This window comes from Fukomys damarensis, unplaced genomic scaffold, assembly GCF_012274545.1.
Source record: "Fukomys damarensis isolate Sample0158 unplaced genomic scaffold, DMR_v1.0_HiC HiC_scaffold_24, whole genome shotgun sequence".
In the NCBI taxonomy this organism is placed as follows: Eukaryota; Metazoa; Chordata; class Mammalia; order Rodentia; family Bathyergidae; genus Fukomys; species Fukomys damarensis.
In genome coordinates, this window is record NW_022900936.1 from 28,122,463 (window position 1) to 28,140,841 (window position 18,379).

General features: G+C 34.6%; 1 protein-coding gene across 12 annotated transcripts in view; it reads left to right on the forward strand.

Moving 5' to 3' along the window:
- Robo2 (roundabout guidance receptor 2) overlaps positions 1-18,379 on the forward strand; it is a 1,584,609-nt gene that overhangs the window by 1,392,388 nt on the left and 173,842 nt on the right. For all 12 annotated transcript variants that reach the window (XM_010645674.3, XM_010645673.3, XM_033768136.1 and 9 more), the window contains one exon: positions 15,519-15,676. In XM_010645674.3, coding sequence (XP_010643976.1) covers positions 15,519-15,676 — 158 coding nt within the window. The remainder of the gene's footprint in view (positions 1-15,518; positions 15,677-18,379) is intronic.

An 18,379-nucleotide genomic window follows, 5' to 3' on the forward strand; every position in this document is an offset into this window, starting at 1 on the left:
TGTGTGTGTGTGTGTGTGTGTGTGTGTGTGTGTGTGTGCGCGTCTGTGTGTCTGTGTGTCTGTGTGCATACATACATTTACATACACATATATATTTTTTTCTTTATAGTGCATTCCCAGTACTTAATGACTATATTCCTTGTGGGGAGTTGGTACGTGTATATGCTATACCTTAATTTTTTTCTTCATACTATTCCTCTCCCCTCCCTCCCCCTTCCTCCATCTCCTGGTCCAATTTGCTTTTGCAAAAGATCTATCTCCTTGTTTCTTATCTTTTATTTTGCTCCATAATGTAATTTTGAAGAGGTCAGTCTTCTGCATGTGGAATTAATTAGAGAAAGGATAAGCGTTCAGGCAAGATTGTTAGAAGTCTTGGCAGATGTCATGAGAGATGATAGCGACTTTGGCAGCAATAAGAATGGAGGGAAAGAACAAAATCTGGATGGGATTCACACCCAGTAGGTCTTAGGCCAGTCTGTTATAGGTGTGTCTATGTGCATCTATCCGTGCGTGGCAGAAATGCAGGAAGAAAAAGTATCCCTTGAGCAATCTGTGTATGACAGCATCATATGCAAAATAGGGAAAGTTTAGGAGATGAGGCTTTGTGACAAAATCAAGATTTTAATTTGTCCATGTGAAATTCAAAATATTCAGGTGTCAGGGTCAGCAGGACTGGTGAGTAGAGTGAAGACTGAATTTTAGGCCAGTCACATACATGTTGGGATCATTAGCATGGAGGTAAAATTAAAAGAAGTTAACTGAGAAACTGGCCTCTGAATTTTGCAAGATATTGACTACGATTTAAGAATAGAAAATTTCTGGAAAACAACACAAAAAAGTTATGTCTCACAGGAAGAAAAGGTAAGAATTATATATTTAAAATAAATATATTTTGTGCAATTTTAATGAAGAATTGCCATGAGGCAATAAAAATGTTACATATAAATTTTCCACATAGTAACTCAGCAAATATTTTTAAGCTCTTAAATAGATTTAAAACACTAATAAAATGTGTAGAAAATATAGCTAATTTCTAATATAATTTTCTATCTAATTTTCATTGTTATTGGACTCGAGTCTTAAAAGGTTTGACACATTTTGTAATCAAGGGAATTACTCTTATTTGATCACATATACTCTCTTGCATGAAAATTCTGTTCAATCTAAACATTTCAGATATTGAAAGAGAAATAAATAATATGCTAATTAGTATGTTTTAGCCTGGCCTGGTGGAACATGCCTATACTCTCTTTACTTGAGATACTGAAGCAGGAGGATTGCTGTGAGTTCAAGGCCAGCCTGGGCCATAAAATCAGTTCAAAACCAGCCTATACTACACAGTGAGACCCTGTCTCAAAAAAAAGAAAAAAAAGTAAAGTAAAAAAGAATGTTTTTTAACTATTTAAAATGATTTTCTATTTCTAATAACCTCTACCTCTAATATAGTCTTTTCATTTTTCAAAATTTATTTTATCAGTGCCTCTTAGTTTTATGAAATATTAGGTTTCAATGTGGTATTTTCATGTATATTCTTTATGGTATCCATTACTCTCTTTACCTTCCCTTTCCCTACCCACTCTTCCATTCCTCTTGTCTAAGCGTAAGCTCTCTTCTACTTCCATGTCATTTTTAATATTCTACATATTAGGAAAAATAAATGATACCTGAGTTTCTGAGTCTGGCTTACTTTGCTTAACATGATAGTCTTCAGTTCTATCAATTTTTCTGTGAAAAGCGTAGTTAAGTTCTTTATGGCTGAACCATATGCCATTTTGCACATATACATTTTCTTTACCTGTTCATTTTTTTAATCTAAACTGGTTCCATCTCTTTAGCTAATTGTGGAATTTTCCAGAATAAACATGAGTATGCAGGTATCCTATAAGTATGCTGAATGTAATTCCTTTGTTATAGACCAAAAGAGGTACAACAAGGTCTAGGTTTAGATTTGGGGAGCAACTTACATACTGATTTCCATAATGGGTGTACATTCCCACCAATAGTGTAACAGTTATTTTTTTCCCCAACTCTGCCAGCATTTACTGGTTTATTCTTTTTTTTTTTTTTTTTTTTTTTTTTTTTGTTTTCTGGTACCAGGGATTGAACTCGGGTACTTGCACCTGCATGGCAGGCCACTGAACCGCTGAGCTAAATCCCCAGCCCTTGGTTTTGTACTCTTGATGATAGCCATTCTGATTGGGATGAGATATTTTCTCACTGTACTTTTCATGTGTGTTTCCATAATAGCTAAATAAGCTGAAAATTTTTTCATGTGTTTATTTCTGTTTGCACTTCTTTTTTTAAGATTTTTTCTTTTTATTGAATTTATTGGTACAGTCTAGGTCTACAACACAGTTACATTCATTAATGGGATCCTGTACCTTTACATGACAGGTCTTGGTTCTCTTTTTTTCCCCTTGTCCCTGCTCTCCCTTCACCCCCTCCTCGCCTCCCCATTAACAAACTCTTATTTCCATTTTTTCATTTTCTCATATTTTTCTCCCTTATTTCCTTCCCCCTACCCTTTGCACTTCTTCTTTTAAGAAGCTGTGTCTATTTCACTTGCCCACATATTGATAGGACTATTTAATTCTTTTGATGTTAAGGTTTTAAAATTTATTGTACATTCTAGATATCAATCTTCTGTTAGAAGAATAGCTGGGAAAGACTTTTTTCTCACTCTGGACCTACAATAGCAAAAGCAATTTTTTTTTATTCTTTTTAAATTTTTTTTGTTTTGTTATTTTTGGTACCAGGGACCAAACTCAGGCCCTTGCATTTGCAAGGCAGGCAGTAGAAACACTGAGCTAAATCACCAGCCCCAAAGAGTATTTTTTTTTTTTTTGTACTGAGGATCGAACTCGGGTTCTTGCACTTACAAAGCAGGTAGCAGAACCACTGAGTTAAATTCTTGGCCCTAGCAAAAGAAATTCTAGGCAACAAACACAAAGAAGTAGGTATCACAATCCCCAAGTTTAAACTACATTACAAGGCTACTGTGATAAAAACAGAATGGTACTGGCAAAGAAACAGACCTGAGGATCAATGGAATAGATTAGAAGATCCAGAAACAACTCCTGATGTACTCAGCCACCTCATCTTTGACAAAGGAACCAAACACCCTCACTGGAGGAAGGATAGCTTCTTTAATAAATGGTGCTAGAAAAACTTGGTTTCAACTTGTCAAAGATTAAAACTAAACCCATATCTCTCACCATGCACTAAACTAAAATCAAAATAGATCAGAGACCACAATATTGAAATAGAAACACTACATCTGCTAGAAGAGAGGTTAGGTAGAACTTTTGAAGCCAATGGCCTAGGAAAAGACTTTGTGAACAGAACTCAGTCACATGGGAACTAACTCAAAGAATCAACAGCTGAGATGTCATCTTATTAAAAAGTTTTGCACAACAAGAAAAACCACTAACAGAGTGAAGAGACAACCCATGATCTGGGAAAAAAATGTTTACTAGCTGTTCCTCAGACAAAGGTCTAACTTTTTAATATATAAAGAACTTTAAAAAAATCAGATCCCCCCAAAGGTAAAGGCCCAATCCTAAAATGGGCATCTGAAATGAACAGACCTTTGTCAGGTAAAGAGGTAGAAATAGCAAATAAACATATGAAAATTTTTTCAAATTCAGTGGTCATCTGAGATATGCAAATGGAAACAATTCTGAGATTCAAACTCACTCCAGAAAGCATGACTACTAACAAGAAAGCAACTAATAACAAATGCTGATGGGATTGTGGGGGGAAAAGGGACCTTTCTGCATTTTTGGTGGAAGTGCAGACTGGTGCAACCACTGTGGAAATCAGTATGGAGATTCCTAAAAGAATTAGGACTAGAGGTCACATTTGCCTCAGCTATTCCCCTGCTGGGTATCTTCCCAAAAGAATTAAAAGCATCATACCATAGCAATATATGCACACCCATGTGTATAGCAGCATGGTTTGTAATAGCTAAATCTTGGAAACAGCCAAAATGCCCATCAACTGGATAAAGAAGATGTGCTTTTTTTTTTTAATAACATGGAGTACTACTCAGCCATAAAGAATAATAAAATAGAGACATTTATAGCTAAATGAATGAACATTGAGGTAATACTTAAGTGAAATAAATAGGACTCACATTTGTAAATACCAAAGAGTTTCTCTGGTGTGAGAAACTGAAAATGTAAATGATGACCAAAATGTGTAATACATTATGTTAAATAGGAAGAAAAAGTACAAGGGGAAAAGGGGGGATAGGGAAAGGAAAAAATATGAGAAAAAGAAAAAATGGATACTAAGTCTGTGAATAGGGAGGGGCAGAGGGGTTGAAAGGAGGGCAGGGGAATAGGAAAAAATAAGAATCAAGATATACTCAGTAAAGGTACAAATTCCCAATGGTGAGTATCACCATTTTGTATACCTAAAATGTCCCAATAAACTTGAATGAAAAGACGATGTTTTTTCTCAGTCTGTGGGCTGGTTCTTTGTTCTATTGATTGTTTTCCTTAGTGTGAAGAAACTTTTTAATTCGATCTAGTCCCATGTGTTGATTCTTACTATTATTTCCTGTGCTGTTGGAGTTCTTTTTTTTTTTCTTTTTATTGAGGTTATTGGTACAATCTAGGTATACAATACAATTACATTCATCATTGGGATTCTGTACCTTTACATAATAGGTCTTGATTCTCATTTTTCCCCTTGTCCCTGCCCTCCCTTCACCCCCTCCTCCCCTCCCCATTTACAAACACTTTATTTGCATTTTTTCAGTTTCTCATATTTTTTCCTCTGCCTTATTACCTCTCCCCCACCCTTCCCACTTTCCCTACACCTTTATCCCTTTACTTCCTATTTCACATTATTAATTATCTCATTAGGATCCTGAGTACTATTATAGTTTTTCACACCAGAGAAACTATTCGGTATTTCAGTTAAAGAAATCTCTGTATGAACATTAAAAATAGGGAATCCTAAAATAAAACTAAAAAGGAAAGTAAAAGAGACAAGGCAATGATGTAATCAGAAAGTATTCACCTGTGCTTGTGGCTTCAAGTGTTCCCCTTATCTTTTCTTCAGCAGTTTCAAAGTTCAGGTCTTGTGTCTAGATCTTAGATTCGTTTTGAACTGATGTTTGAGCAGGATGAGATTCTACTTTCAAGCTTGTACATTTCGATATCTAGTTTTCCTAAAATTTTTTTAATTCACATGCTTAAAATGCTTTATAGACTCACAATGTATAATTTGGGGGAAATGATCGTTTAGTTAAATTATATTTTAGCTTTTATAGAGTATGTATGAGACGAACAGACATGTGATGTCTTTAAATTTCTCTCAGCTGTAGAAGAATCATCACTTGCTCCTCCTTCATAAGCTGCTACTTATGTAGTTCTCTAGGCACTTAAAAAACAACTTAACTTAAAAAACATAGGTATGATAACTCAGTAAGCAAGTTACATATTCTGATTGGCCTTAAGATGAAGTTTAACACTGTTTTCCGGGTATTTTATTGAAATTAAATTCAAGCACCACTGTTCTATAAAATTTATATTTGTATTAATGTATGACTTTTTATGAAACTATGTTTTTGTAGTCCCTTCACAACTCTAAATTGAGTCCAGCTGGGACAGACAGTATGATTTGAAAACACTTAGTGAATATATCTTGTATTGAGTTTATACGCTGTTAAGTATATGTATTGATAATTAATGTGTGCATCTGCAGGATTTTAAATGTGTAACGTATAAAACAAATGCAGTCAAGTCCTCCTCTATTCTCTCACATTTTCCAGCATGTTTATTTCCTCAAAGGCACACGTTGTTATTACTTTCTTCTGGGTTCTTTCAGAAATGATTTTATGTACATGCAAGCACATTCCAGCATGTTTATTTTGTGCTTGTAATTAATTAAAGCACATAATGCATATTCCAAACCCAGCACTGATGCTAACTCCTCTAAAATGTCTTCCTTCGTGAATGTTTCTCTCTTGTACTTTATAAAATTTTTGTCATACTTGCTCTGAGCTATGTATGGTAACTGTCCCAAATCTCTTAAGGATCATTAAGGGAAGATGTCTGCTTGAAATATCATAACACTCCTAAAATATGTTGCTATAGTGCTTTGAACCAACAAAATGGACAATACATATTTGTTGGGTAAAAAAATGAAAAAGAAAATGCTTCTGTTACCCAACACAAATAGTTACAACTAGAATCAGTTGACAAGATAATAAGAAATATCTACCTTATATGGTATCAATTAAGCAAGGCCAAATTAAATGCTGTATTAAAATTACTTTTTAGAAATGAATGGAATATAACTTATTGGGGATTTATTGGGAAGAATTTATATTTTTGTTAGGAACTATTGAAATAAATATCTACTAATTCTTTATATAATGACTACTAAATACTTTTCACTTAAAATTATATCACTATATATAAATCATAACATTCACAATACTTATTTGTAGTATCTATCACCTTCTATTAGCAATAGCATGACATTGGGCAGTCATAATGCCAGTACAGTCCTGAGAAATTCAAATTGGATATTTGCCTACCTCTGTGTATAAATCTATGAGGTTGATTTACCAATATGTATGGTATATTTTTCCTTTTTAAAAATTTCTGCAGCCTCATCTTTAACCCTACAATCATAATACCCAATGTGTAATGATGTTTAGTTTTTATCTTTGACTTTAAACGTATCTAATTTAGAGAATAAAATATATGGCTATCCAATTCATAGGTAATATTGAAGACCTATAACTATATTTTCTCCCAGCTATTTGGCAAATTAGGCAATGAGTTTTTTTTTCTTTGTAAACAGCTTTTCAAGTGGGCTAGCTTTAAAATAAACGGAAGTTTGATAGACTTCCATGTGTATCTTACATAGCAGGCTTTGGTATACTTCTGAAGAAATAGGCAATGTGTCGTTAGCTGGTTTCTTTCAAGACAAAGAAGGAAGTGACTGTTTTTTGTTCCAAGCATTTCAAGAGTGAAAAAGTAGTAAGTATAGTTAAGTACTCATGTTTCAACAAAAACGAAGAGCCCAGAGCAAAAAATATAGCCTGGGGCTTAGTAGGAAATTGTATTTATTCCTGATTGTTGAGCCTGTGCTCTGTGGCTGACTGGCCGAGGTTGGTTCCAGTGTAGTTCCAAGGAAGGCTAGGATATCTTTGAAATCATTATTTATATGAGGATTTTTTCTGGTTTCACATAAAACATGAAATTTTGATGAAAACAAGCATAAATTTTCAAATAGTCACTTTTTGCAAGAATGCACATATATTTAGTTTTTGTTACAGTAAGTCAGAATTACTTAAACTTTAAAAGATATTCAATTAGTTTTCACAGGGGGTGTATAATGTATGGAGGGAGATGGACTTGGCACCAGTCATATACCATTGTAGCTTCCACAGGTAAACAAACATTGTCAAGCACACTGTCTTCTAATCACTGTGAATGGTGTGATATGAATTTTTCTAAACAATTTAAATTCGATCTTGACGATATTTGCATTCATGAAAATGTTTAGATACACTCCTTGCTTCCTCTTCTCCTACTTAACTGTCAAAACATGGTGATGCTTTTGAAGATTTGTGGCAGATGAGTAATGAGATTGCTGAACGTTAACTACAGTATTCAGAAACCATTTGGTGGCAAAAGAAAAGAGAGGGACTAGGGTTCTGGAACAGAAAAGTGAGGTGATAGAGCTTTTTTAATGAGACAATTTAAAAATAAATATGACACATTCTAGATGGGGAAACACTTCAAGCTTCTCGTCGTGTAGTAATAAAATCGCACATATCCTGAAGAATATAATATGTCAAACTGAATCCTTTTCAGCAAAATTCATGACAGTGTAGAGTGATACCAGTATTTTGTGATGTAAATATAAGCAAATAGATATATGCAAATTTCCCTGCTAAATGAGTAAGATGAAACAGTCCACAGGCATATGGGATATGATTTTTTAATTAAAAATTTAAATAAAGTTTAATCTAGATAAGCATTGGTACATGTTCCCGTGCAAAAAAAGTATTCCAACTATTCATTTTTAAATTTAAAGATTATTCTGAGGTTCAAGTGAACCCTCTCAATTGGACTTCTAGTAGTTATCTTTGCAAATCTGCTTTTAAAACAGGTGAAACAACAAAATAATCAATTCAAAAGAATCCAGTTGAAGGACTATGGTGCATTATAATATGTATCACCTTTATTTGGAGATAAGTTGCATTTTAGGTACTGTATAAGGGAAAAAGATGGAGCAATAGTAGTTTCGAAGTAACTAGCTTTCTTGACAAGAAAAGTTGACCTTGACCTTCTTCTCTTTCCAGCCTTCATTTCATCAGCAGGGGTGAGATTACTTTGAGACCCTGCCAATAGGTAATAAATAACACATAAATTCCAGGACACCCTTGCACTGTAGGGTGCCCTAATGTGTAATAATCCTTAGACTATTGAGTTTATAACTCATGACATCTGGCAGTTACTTGGCATTGTAATTCATGTTGATCATGCACATCAGAATACGCCATGGGAAAGAAATATTGTAGCAATAATTCCTTGATACTAGGAGAAGCTGGCTGCTGAGACCAAGTACCCCTGTGACTGCTCAGTGCTGGAATGCTGTAAAAGCTAATGTCTTTGGATAAGGACTAACAAGGTGGGAGGAGAGTTGTAATCTATTGAAATCCAGAGTAAAGCAACAAATTAATATGTACTCGATAGCACTCTTCATTTCCTTTTTTATATTGACAGATGTAGCTATTTGGGAGTAATGAATCTTGGAATTTAAATATATACTTATATACATTTTCAAGTTAAAAGTACACACATATTCTGAATATCTATAAATGGAAATGTCTCCTTTTAAAATCACTTTCTTTAGTCAAATGATGAGGGCTAAGTGATAGAATAATAAGGTTGGTTGAAGGAGATGAAGAATAGTAGGAAAAGAATCCATTTTACCAAACACCTGCAAGAAGACTTCTGGGTGCTGAGCAGTTTGACTACTTTGGCTAAAGACTTATGGCTCATGGGAAAGGAAACAGATTGAAAATCTAGAAGCAGACAGATGGTTATTTGTAATCATCTGGGAAATGCAAATTTTATAAAACTGGTGTGCTTGTTTCCTTATTATTTATTTATTTATCTACTTGTATCAAATTCAGTTCTCAGGGAACTAAGGTAACATTATAAACTTGAATAATAGCATTATAAACTTGAATAATAATCTGCGATTTCCCCTTGCTACCATACTGAGCAATACTATTTAATGTTGTTTGTTTTTTTTAATGAAGCTTTATAGTTTTAAATTTTAAAAGAAATGTATTACATCTTCTAATCTCTATAGTTATAGTCATTTTTATGACCAAGACTGGACCAAGTCCTAAATGAGCAGATGCTAAAACCCAGTTGTTTGGGAGCAGAACAGAATATTTGGGGGATATAGAAGGAGCTGCATTACCTTCTCACATTTAATACTGTCATTTCTGAACACCGTTCTCTTCCTCACATACTATATTTGGGAACATTCTCTAACTTGCTTTGTCCCGTTTGATTATTGTATGATTCTGAAGATATCAATATCACATAAACGATTTTGTGGACAGTGAATCTTTAAGGGAAAAATGCAGAACTGATTAGACATTAATTATCGCCAATACACAACTTCCTCTTAAACTAATGGATAATGGATTGGGTATGCAGATCCCTGTCAAATATCAGATGCCAAGCTTCGCCAAAAATAGGACTTCCAAGTGTTGAAGGTGTGCCAATTGCTGGCTCCTTGACTGCAAAGCAAAGAAAATGATTGCCAGAGACAGGCCTCAAGTCTGCCGTGGTCAGATGTCACCAGTTTGCAGTGCCACATGTGATCCAAGAGTTTATGAATGATCTCAACACTTGGTCCCCAAGGAGAACATATGTATTACAGAGGTTATGGATACAAATCACAGACAGCACAATGTTTCCATGCAATTTCTAAGAATCCTTCAGCAAGTTTTAAACATTAATGGAAAACATTAAGGGAGACTTGGCACTCTTAGCAGGACTTCAAATTATGCTGTGGCTTAGGACAGAGCAGGGCTAAAAAAAGGATTCAAAAATAAAAACTTGGCTAAGAAACTCAGAGCTGGCTATTCCTCTTGTGTGAATTGTGTGTTTGTGTATTTTATTCTCTGAAAAATACCAGGCTTCACATAATGCTATGACTCAAAAATGAGCCAGGCACAGGGCATTCTTGTTTATTCAACATGCTCCTATTCATACCACTGGCTTATCTGGATCATTTATTGAGCTTACAGGGAGACTCCTGGTGGAGGTGGGGGTGAGGACTTTCAGTTTGGAATTGTCAGCAGGCCGCAGGGTGCCAGCGTGTCAGTTGGCATAGCAATAGCAGGACATTTCCCTACTGAGCTACTTCTTTCCCAGCCTCCTTTGTAGAAGAAAAGTTTTATGTGATCTTTGCCAAGTATTGGACTGAATTAGCTGTTTTGCTGTTGGCTGACCTAGTCACTCTAGGAGTATTTTGATTGTACCAAATATACAGTGACCATTCCTCTAATACTTATTTGTTTTTTTTTTTTAGTCAATAAAAAGTTCACACAATTATAGAATTATTGCACCATAAGAGTGGATCACTTTCAGTTGGAAGGGAAAATTTACTTGAAATTGGCTTTGATATGAAGGGAAACCTAGGGCTAGGGATTTAGCTCAATGGTTCTGCCGCCTGCCTTGCAATTGCAAGGACCGGAGTTCAATCCCCAGTACAAAAAAAAAAGGGAAAGATATGAAGGGAAACCTAAGGAGAAAGTACAAAGTTCAGACAGTCTTCAAGGTTAACTTGTGTCCATCTCATAAAGAAACTCAGATTTTTCAAGCTCAGCCTTAGTGTGCATACTTCCATCATTCATGAATCTCTCCAAGTTGATGTCTGTTGCTGGTACTGGAATTGAGGTGAAATAATTAAGAAAATATTATTGATATAGGTGTAAAGGTGGCCATCGTTCTTTTATTCTGTATTAACTATTTTATGTTATAATTGGTACCAGTTTTCTTACATATAAGTCTACTGAGTTTTTGCAAGATAGTTTTCTGACCTTTTTGAACTCTCTGACTTTTATTTTAGAGAATGCAAGTAGTCAAGACAAGTAGGTTGCCCTTTGCATAATACCAACTTACAGATGGGATTTTAAAAATAAAACGCTATGGCCTAGATTACATAATAAGAAAGGATACAGTATTCTTCTTGAAGATTTCATCAACTTAGTCAATCAAGGAAGAGTACTTGATTAATCTTCTCATGCACTTCAAAATGAGAGTCCTTGGTAGATTACCCAGTCTAATTTAGAGAATAAAATTTTAGAGAAATGTAACTGAAACTGAGGGATTGCTATGCTTTTGAGAAAAAGAATGAACAAATTCAAGGGGAAAATGAGGAGCTGGGAGATATTTTCAGGAAAAAGGACAACATAAACCCATGGATGTGATAATTGTTCTTTTATATGCCTAATGTGTAAACATTGTAAAAATATCTGTGATGGGCCTGGAGATGTAAGAATTGACCCAGTTCTAAAGAACATTTGAAATTGTATCAAGGACAGAATTTTTATTCTAAGAGCCATTAAAAAATATGACAATTGATCTGATCATCTTTTCATTTTACTAAACTCAGAATAGCACATTGAAGTCAGAGAAAGGGGACAGATAGAAAGATATAAGAACATTCTGAACTAAGGGTGTGAGGACACTAGAATTAGAAGCACATGATGTTACATATCAGTATAGCATAATAATTGTTCATAGTTAGACACACTGGTTTCATGTAGCATAATCGATGAAGTTCAGATGACCTATCCATATTTATTCAATTGACAAATACTATGTATTTGTAAATTTTAGCCTGTATTTGTGGATAGTTATTTTGAAAATAGAGATCAAAAGTATCTTAATGTGTGCCTGCTAACTGGTCAAAAAACAAAACAAAACAAACAAAAAACAATGTTTGGAAGATCAATTGTAGAGGGCATTTGGATCAATTCTCATTCTTATTGAAAGCCAGCACATAATTTCACATTCAATCTATATATGCAAGACCAAAAGTTCTTGTATGTCCTTGTAAGTACAATGATTCCCTGAAATCTTGTATTAATAAACTAAAATAGGTACCAGATAAACATCTGCTTGAGAATCAAGTTCAGTTTTCTCTTGAAAAATCTGGATCTGTTTTATCACAAGCTCTCACAACTTTTATACACACACACACACACACACACACACACACACGTGCATACATATACATTCTGCCTGCTGGGAGCCTAGGGATGAGTGTTCTCTTAGTTGCCTTTGGTTTTCCACTGCTGCTAGTCATGCTTGTCATTATAATTTGTTTTTAGATTACCTTTCTCACAGCCAATTTAGTTTGTTTAGGATGGTTTTCTTTATGCAATGGTGTGCATGAATACTTTTGTCAATAATGCATTTAGGCTTTACATTTTTAATAACTTCACTAGAATGCCTTATACACCATGGATCAGAAACTTCTGAAATCACTGTTGCATCTTTCAAAAGTCTATTTTTGTACAGTTCATCTCATTATTTACTGCTAATTCATTTTAATGAAATGGGAATTTCTGAGGATTAGTTTTCTCCAACTGAATTTAAAATTCCAGAAAACTATTGATTTAGGACAGACAAGGGCGGGATTGAGAGGAAAAGAATGTGGGGTTTCGAGGAAGCAGGAAGCAAAGACTCGAGATCTAAAAATCACATGTTTGCTTTACACAAATTGTCACAAACTCTGGGGCAATTTGAGTCTTCTACACTTCTTGGAATGATGACCTCAGTTTCTTATTGGTGTTGGCTGGAAGCTGTCTCAATTCTGAGCCACAGAGCTTCTCTCATAGGCAGCATGGCATCTTGCAAGATGCCAGATGAAGAGAGAGACAGTCAGATCTAAACAAATGAAAGTCACAACATTTTAAAATCTAATCTCAGAAGTGATATTCTGTCACATTATTTTTCTCCTGAAAGTTTTAATTTGAGAAAAGAAGAAACATATTTTGCCCCAAGACCATGAGTACACGAAACAGTCTCATTAAGCACAAATGAATTACTGAGTCATATACAAACCCTAAAGAGCATATTATAAGATGAAGAGGGTACAGTACCAATTATACCATTATCTCACCCTACTCTCTGAGTGAATAGTCTGAAAGCCTAAAATTACAGTTGATGTTAGATTTCTTGGCTTCATGTGCAAATTGGAGTCATTTTCCCCTTTTTGGTGAATGCATGAACACATGTTATATTGTTTAAGGGTAGCAGTCCTTAGAGTTTGTTATGATATTTTTCATCTTTTTGTTCCTCCTGTTAAAGGGCCTTTTTTCATTCCTTTTAATTTGGATCGTTGCCAATCGGTGTAACAGTCATCTCCAAAAGATTTGCAGTGGTGGTAAATACCATTTGAGCTAAGGGTTTTTGGCATGTCATGTATTAGGCGACCAGTTCTGGACAAGACCCTTCAACTAGCCAGATGTGCCATTTTGGAGCAGATTGAAGGTCTGCCAAAACACCATTTGTTGCCAGTACCGGATATTGTAGGAGGGGGTTCATCACCCTGTTACCATATTTTTGCACTTCTTAACATTGCATAAACAGGCAGCTGTTCTGTATTTAGAATATAAATTAGTCACCAGCTTGCTCTCCCTGGAGAATATAACTGTAAAAGAGGACCATGGTGTTAACCCCTTCTGATCACTTGCATGAGTGTCACATTGAAATGCACACTTCTCTAAGCCAATTCAGAAGCAAATCCTCACGCATGTAAAATCACACCTTTCTTTCTAGTTAGACAAGGGTACCAGAAATGTACAGTTCACAGTGCTAAAGTGGAACACATTTTCTTAGCACCAAAAACAGTCAATTAATAAGTTTATAAGCTGAGAATGAACAATATGTGCTGAATTATTTTTTATTGCTCCTTCAGTAAGAAACAAGGTTCTCTAATCTCACAAAGGGCCATGACTTCATTAAGATGGGAAACCATGTTGAAGGATGTGTTGGAAGAGAAAAGAAAAGCCCTCAAAGCCACTTGGCTGAATCTCTAGAGCTATTTTTTTAGGGTAGAAATTTTTATTTATTTGGAGAATGAAAGTTAACCAAGAGACTTTTAACAACAACAACAACAAAAACAGAGTGCTGAAGTGGGTCTCATTACAGGACATGGAAGGCATTTGGTTTGACCTAATCCCCATTTACACCAAATAATTTACATAACAGGCAAGCACAAGCTGCCTAATGCTGAATTCAGCCAGCACACACTTGTATGCATATGCACACATCCCGCTATATGCACATTAATACACACACATGGCACATAGGAACACACAGACATACACACATACAGACTCTCTGAATGTGCACACGAGTGTATTTATGTTTAACATATATAACAAGCCATCTGTGCAAGTATACACAGATGCATATAGATTTGTTTTACCCTATATGTGGTTCCTTTCTGCAGGAATGTCAAATAGGAAAAGTGAAAGCAGTACAGAATAGCAGAGATAGCTGGAAGATATGTACATTACCTGGTCTCTACTTTTTGTAATGTTCATCTTAAAATAGTCATGGCTGTTATTTGCCAAATAACCCAACCTTTCTGCAGTGTGATAGGGCCAAGAGGCTTGTAAAGTTCCAAGTTGCTTGCCAGCAGCAGAAAAGCAAATGCTGATAGATAGGTGACATTTGGAGAGCCAGGCATGCCAGATTTTCTGAGGTTACCACGGAGGTCCAACCTGCTGTTCTCCTTAATGAAAGGAGGGGAAATTCAGACTGGAAAAACTGCTATAAGGGATATCTCTGCTCTGAATGTTACGCTGCCCAGATGTCACTCGGCAGGTGGAGAGACAGAGAGAAGGAAAATACAGCCCTGTGTATGTGTGTGCCAGTGCGTTGCAAGGGTGAACAATGAGTCTGTCTTATAAAGTGTAATGAAAACAGTGTGGCTCTTCTCCATATTCATTGCATGAGAAGGGACTTTCAAGGAGTTGTCATTCCACTTCCCCCATGGAAAGAAGTGAATATATGAATATATGCTTACAAATATGTGCTTTAGGTTTTAGTATGTCTTTACCATTATTTAAATATATGTATGCACATATATGTATGCTTTTCCCTTGCAGATAACAGAATTATAGTATATAAATTGTTCTATGGGTTTTTAAAAATTAAGTCTCAAATTATATCATAAATATTTATTGTCTTTTTGTTCTAAGACTCGTTTCAGTATCAAAATTGGATTTTTGAGCAAAAGTACATGACCATGTAATCATCCATTCTCTTATTAATCAGTATAAATGCTATCTCTAAAATACTTTAAAATGTGCATAATTCCCTTCTCAATAAATATTCAAGTCATGTTTTACTAGAATAAGTAAGACTTGCAGTTACATTTTGCAAGGAAACACTAAAGTTACTGAAAGTTAGTTTTCTTTTATTGTAACTCTTTTTCTCCAGTGTTGCGAGATGACTTCCGGCAAAACCCCACTGATGTTGTAGTGGCCGCTGGAGAGCCTGCGATCTTGGAGTGCCAACCTCCACGGGGACACCCGGAACCTACGATCTACTGGAAAAAAGACAAAGTTCGAATTGATGACAAGGAAGAAAGAATAAGTGTGAGTTAAACTGCATTGAAGGCCTAGAAAGTCCAAATTCCATATGTAGATATGAATATATTTTATTCTGTAATTTATTGCTAATAAAGTTGTATCTAAAGCTGGTTATTACTTAAAGCATTTTGAAAGGACCTTTTAAAAAACTGACATGAGGTTTCAAGGATAAGTTATACAAACAAGTCAGTTGTACAAGATATAGTGATAGCTGTTCCACTCTCCACCTGTAAATATATCTTTGCAGTATGACACTGATGTTTTAGCTTTTTATAAGGTCTCCAAAGGCTTCTTTTAGCCCTATTGAGTATCCATGACCCATATTAACTACACTTCATTTTGTACCATTTTCAAAATTTTAAGAGGAAATAATTTGAGGTGATGAACTTCTCACTTATTCTAGTTGTTCCAATTAAATAATACTTATAACAGCACAAATTTATGCAAAAATTAATTTTAAAGCATATTTAAAAGAAGTGAGTAAAATATTAATAAAACTGGCTGATTCTGCAATTTAGTTCAAGTAGGAAAATATTCTTCCTTCCAAGAAAATTGGAGATCATGTTCATTAGTTGATTTGAGATTCAAAATAAGACAACCATACCGTGGTAATGAGGTAAAGCAGGGGAATATCATGTAACCTTTTTATTTTTAGCATTATATTTAATATTTGTACATGAAATTTATAAGTAAGTACTTACTCATTGAAGTAGAATATATCGTTTGATATTTGGTAGTAGAATTTTTAGAGTTAGTATAATAACTGAAAATCAGTGTATTTTATTGAAGGCAATTTCTATTTGACTGAACAAATGTGACATTTCAATCAAAAGTTCATATAATTTTAGGCTTATTTTAAAAATATATTTATTATAAATGAGGCTTTCTCCTGGGCTCACATTGAGATTACAGGGTAACATAGAACTGATAGGTTATGTAAGAGATCACAACATATATTCTTATATTTTGGCCTTTACTATTAACACTGTGAGGATCTGTATCCCCGAAGAGAATTTGGTTCTGAATGGGCCAGGGCCACGTTTGGGTATCAGACTTTTAAAAATATGTTATTTGGCCTTTGCTCTTTATCAAACCACCCCAGAGTTAATGCCTTGTAGAAATTTTTGAGACTATGGTTCTACGGGAAATCTAATAGTTCTTCCCTGAGCCAGTTTGTTTGATCTCTGCTTAACTTTCCCATCCTGCTATGGCTTATTTAAATGTATGTTAGCAGCTAAATGGTCTAGCATGATCCTGCTCACATCTGCAAATGAACCAGCTCTCAGACAGACACCTCAGTCTTCCTAACAATCATTTCTAATTTTCAGTACAGTAGCTCAGGCTGGGATGCCCTGCTGTGTCAGGGTCTATCTGTATCGAGAGAAGGCAAATCGACATGTGAAAGAACCTTTTTTTTTTTTTTTTTTCCTGGCAAAAGAATTGTTCTGGTTCCATTGATCAAGTCAAGTCATATTGTCAAATTCAGCTTCAAGGGGAAGAAAAATGAACTTCACAATCATTTTTATAAGCTATCATTAAAACATACTGGATTTAAATGAAGATATAATCATAGTCTTTTCTTCTCATGTACAAAACAGTTGAAAAATCTTTTTCTATTACCTGCTAAATTTCAGAGCTAAATTTCTCATCTACCTTTGATAAGAACAAACCTCTTTGAGATTTGTTTACTTATGAAATTAAAAAATGGAAAAAGCAACATATTCTTTTCTAGTATCTCTTTAAGATTGTTCAATCACTGTAAAGTTAAGAATATTAAATTAGATTAATTAGAAAAACTAGAAAAATTAGTGAGTTGCTATTCATTCATCTAAAAAAATTCTGATTCAGTATTTCCTTTAACAGATATTTTTGGGCCAGGGATTTAGCTCAGTGGTTCCGCCGCCTGCCTCTCAAGCACAAGGACCCAAGTTCGATCACTGGTACCAAAAAACAAAACAAAACAAAACAAAAAAAAAAAAACAAAAAAACAGACCTTTTTATACTATTGCCTTTGTAAATTCATATAATAAATGCTTCTCATTTAAGAAACATCTAGAGAACACTTATTGTCTGTGATTGTATCACTTCATATTTGTATCCATAATCACAATGAATGTTTTATAATTTCATTTATTTTTATCCAACCTATCCTTCTTAAAAAATTATTTCATAATTAATGTTACAATTTAAAAGAAGATGATTAATTCTATCCATTGAAATGTCTTACAAAGGCATTAATTTTCACTATTTAGCTTGATACCATATGCTAAATGCCTGGCATACTGTCTGGTCCTTAAAAATGCTCAATAAATACTTGGTGAATCCATGTCAGCTGGTTTCTACCCTACTATCCATTGTAAATGTCTGTTATAACTTTTTGATGACAAATGAAAATAGCATTTCATTCAACAGCATCTCCTTATGAAGACAAACCCTTGGGATTTAGTCAGAAGTGTCACAACATTCAAAATATTACCAGCAAGAAAGAGGGAGACTATTGTAAAGAAGCGTCCCTTAATATGGAGACTCATATGTATTCATAAAATAAACCATACTTGCAATGCCTGAGAAATAAGACGGACTTGAGTCTTAGATAGAGCTGTTGTGTTTTGGAAAAAAAATAATGTTTAAGCATTCAAAATTATTATTTCATGGCCTTTTTTCTTTCGTGTTTCCCTTCCTTTTTCTTGATCTTTTGTTTAATTTTGA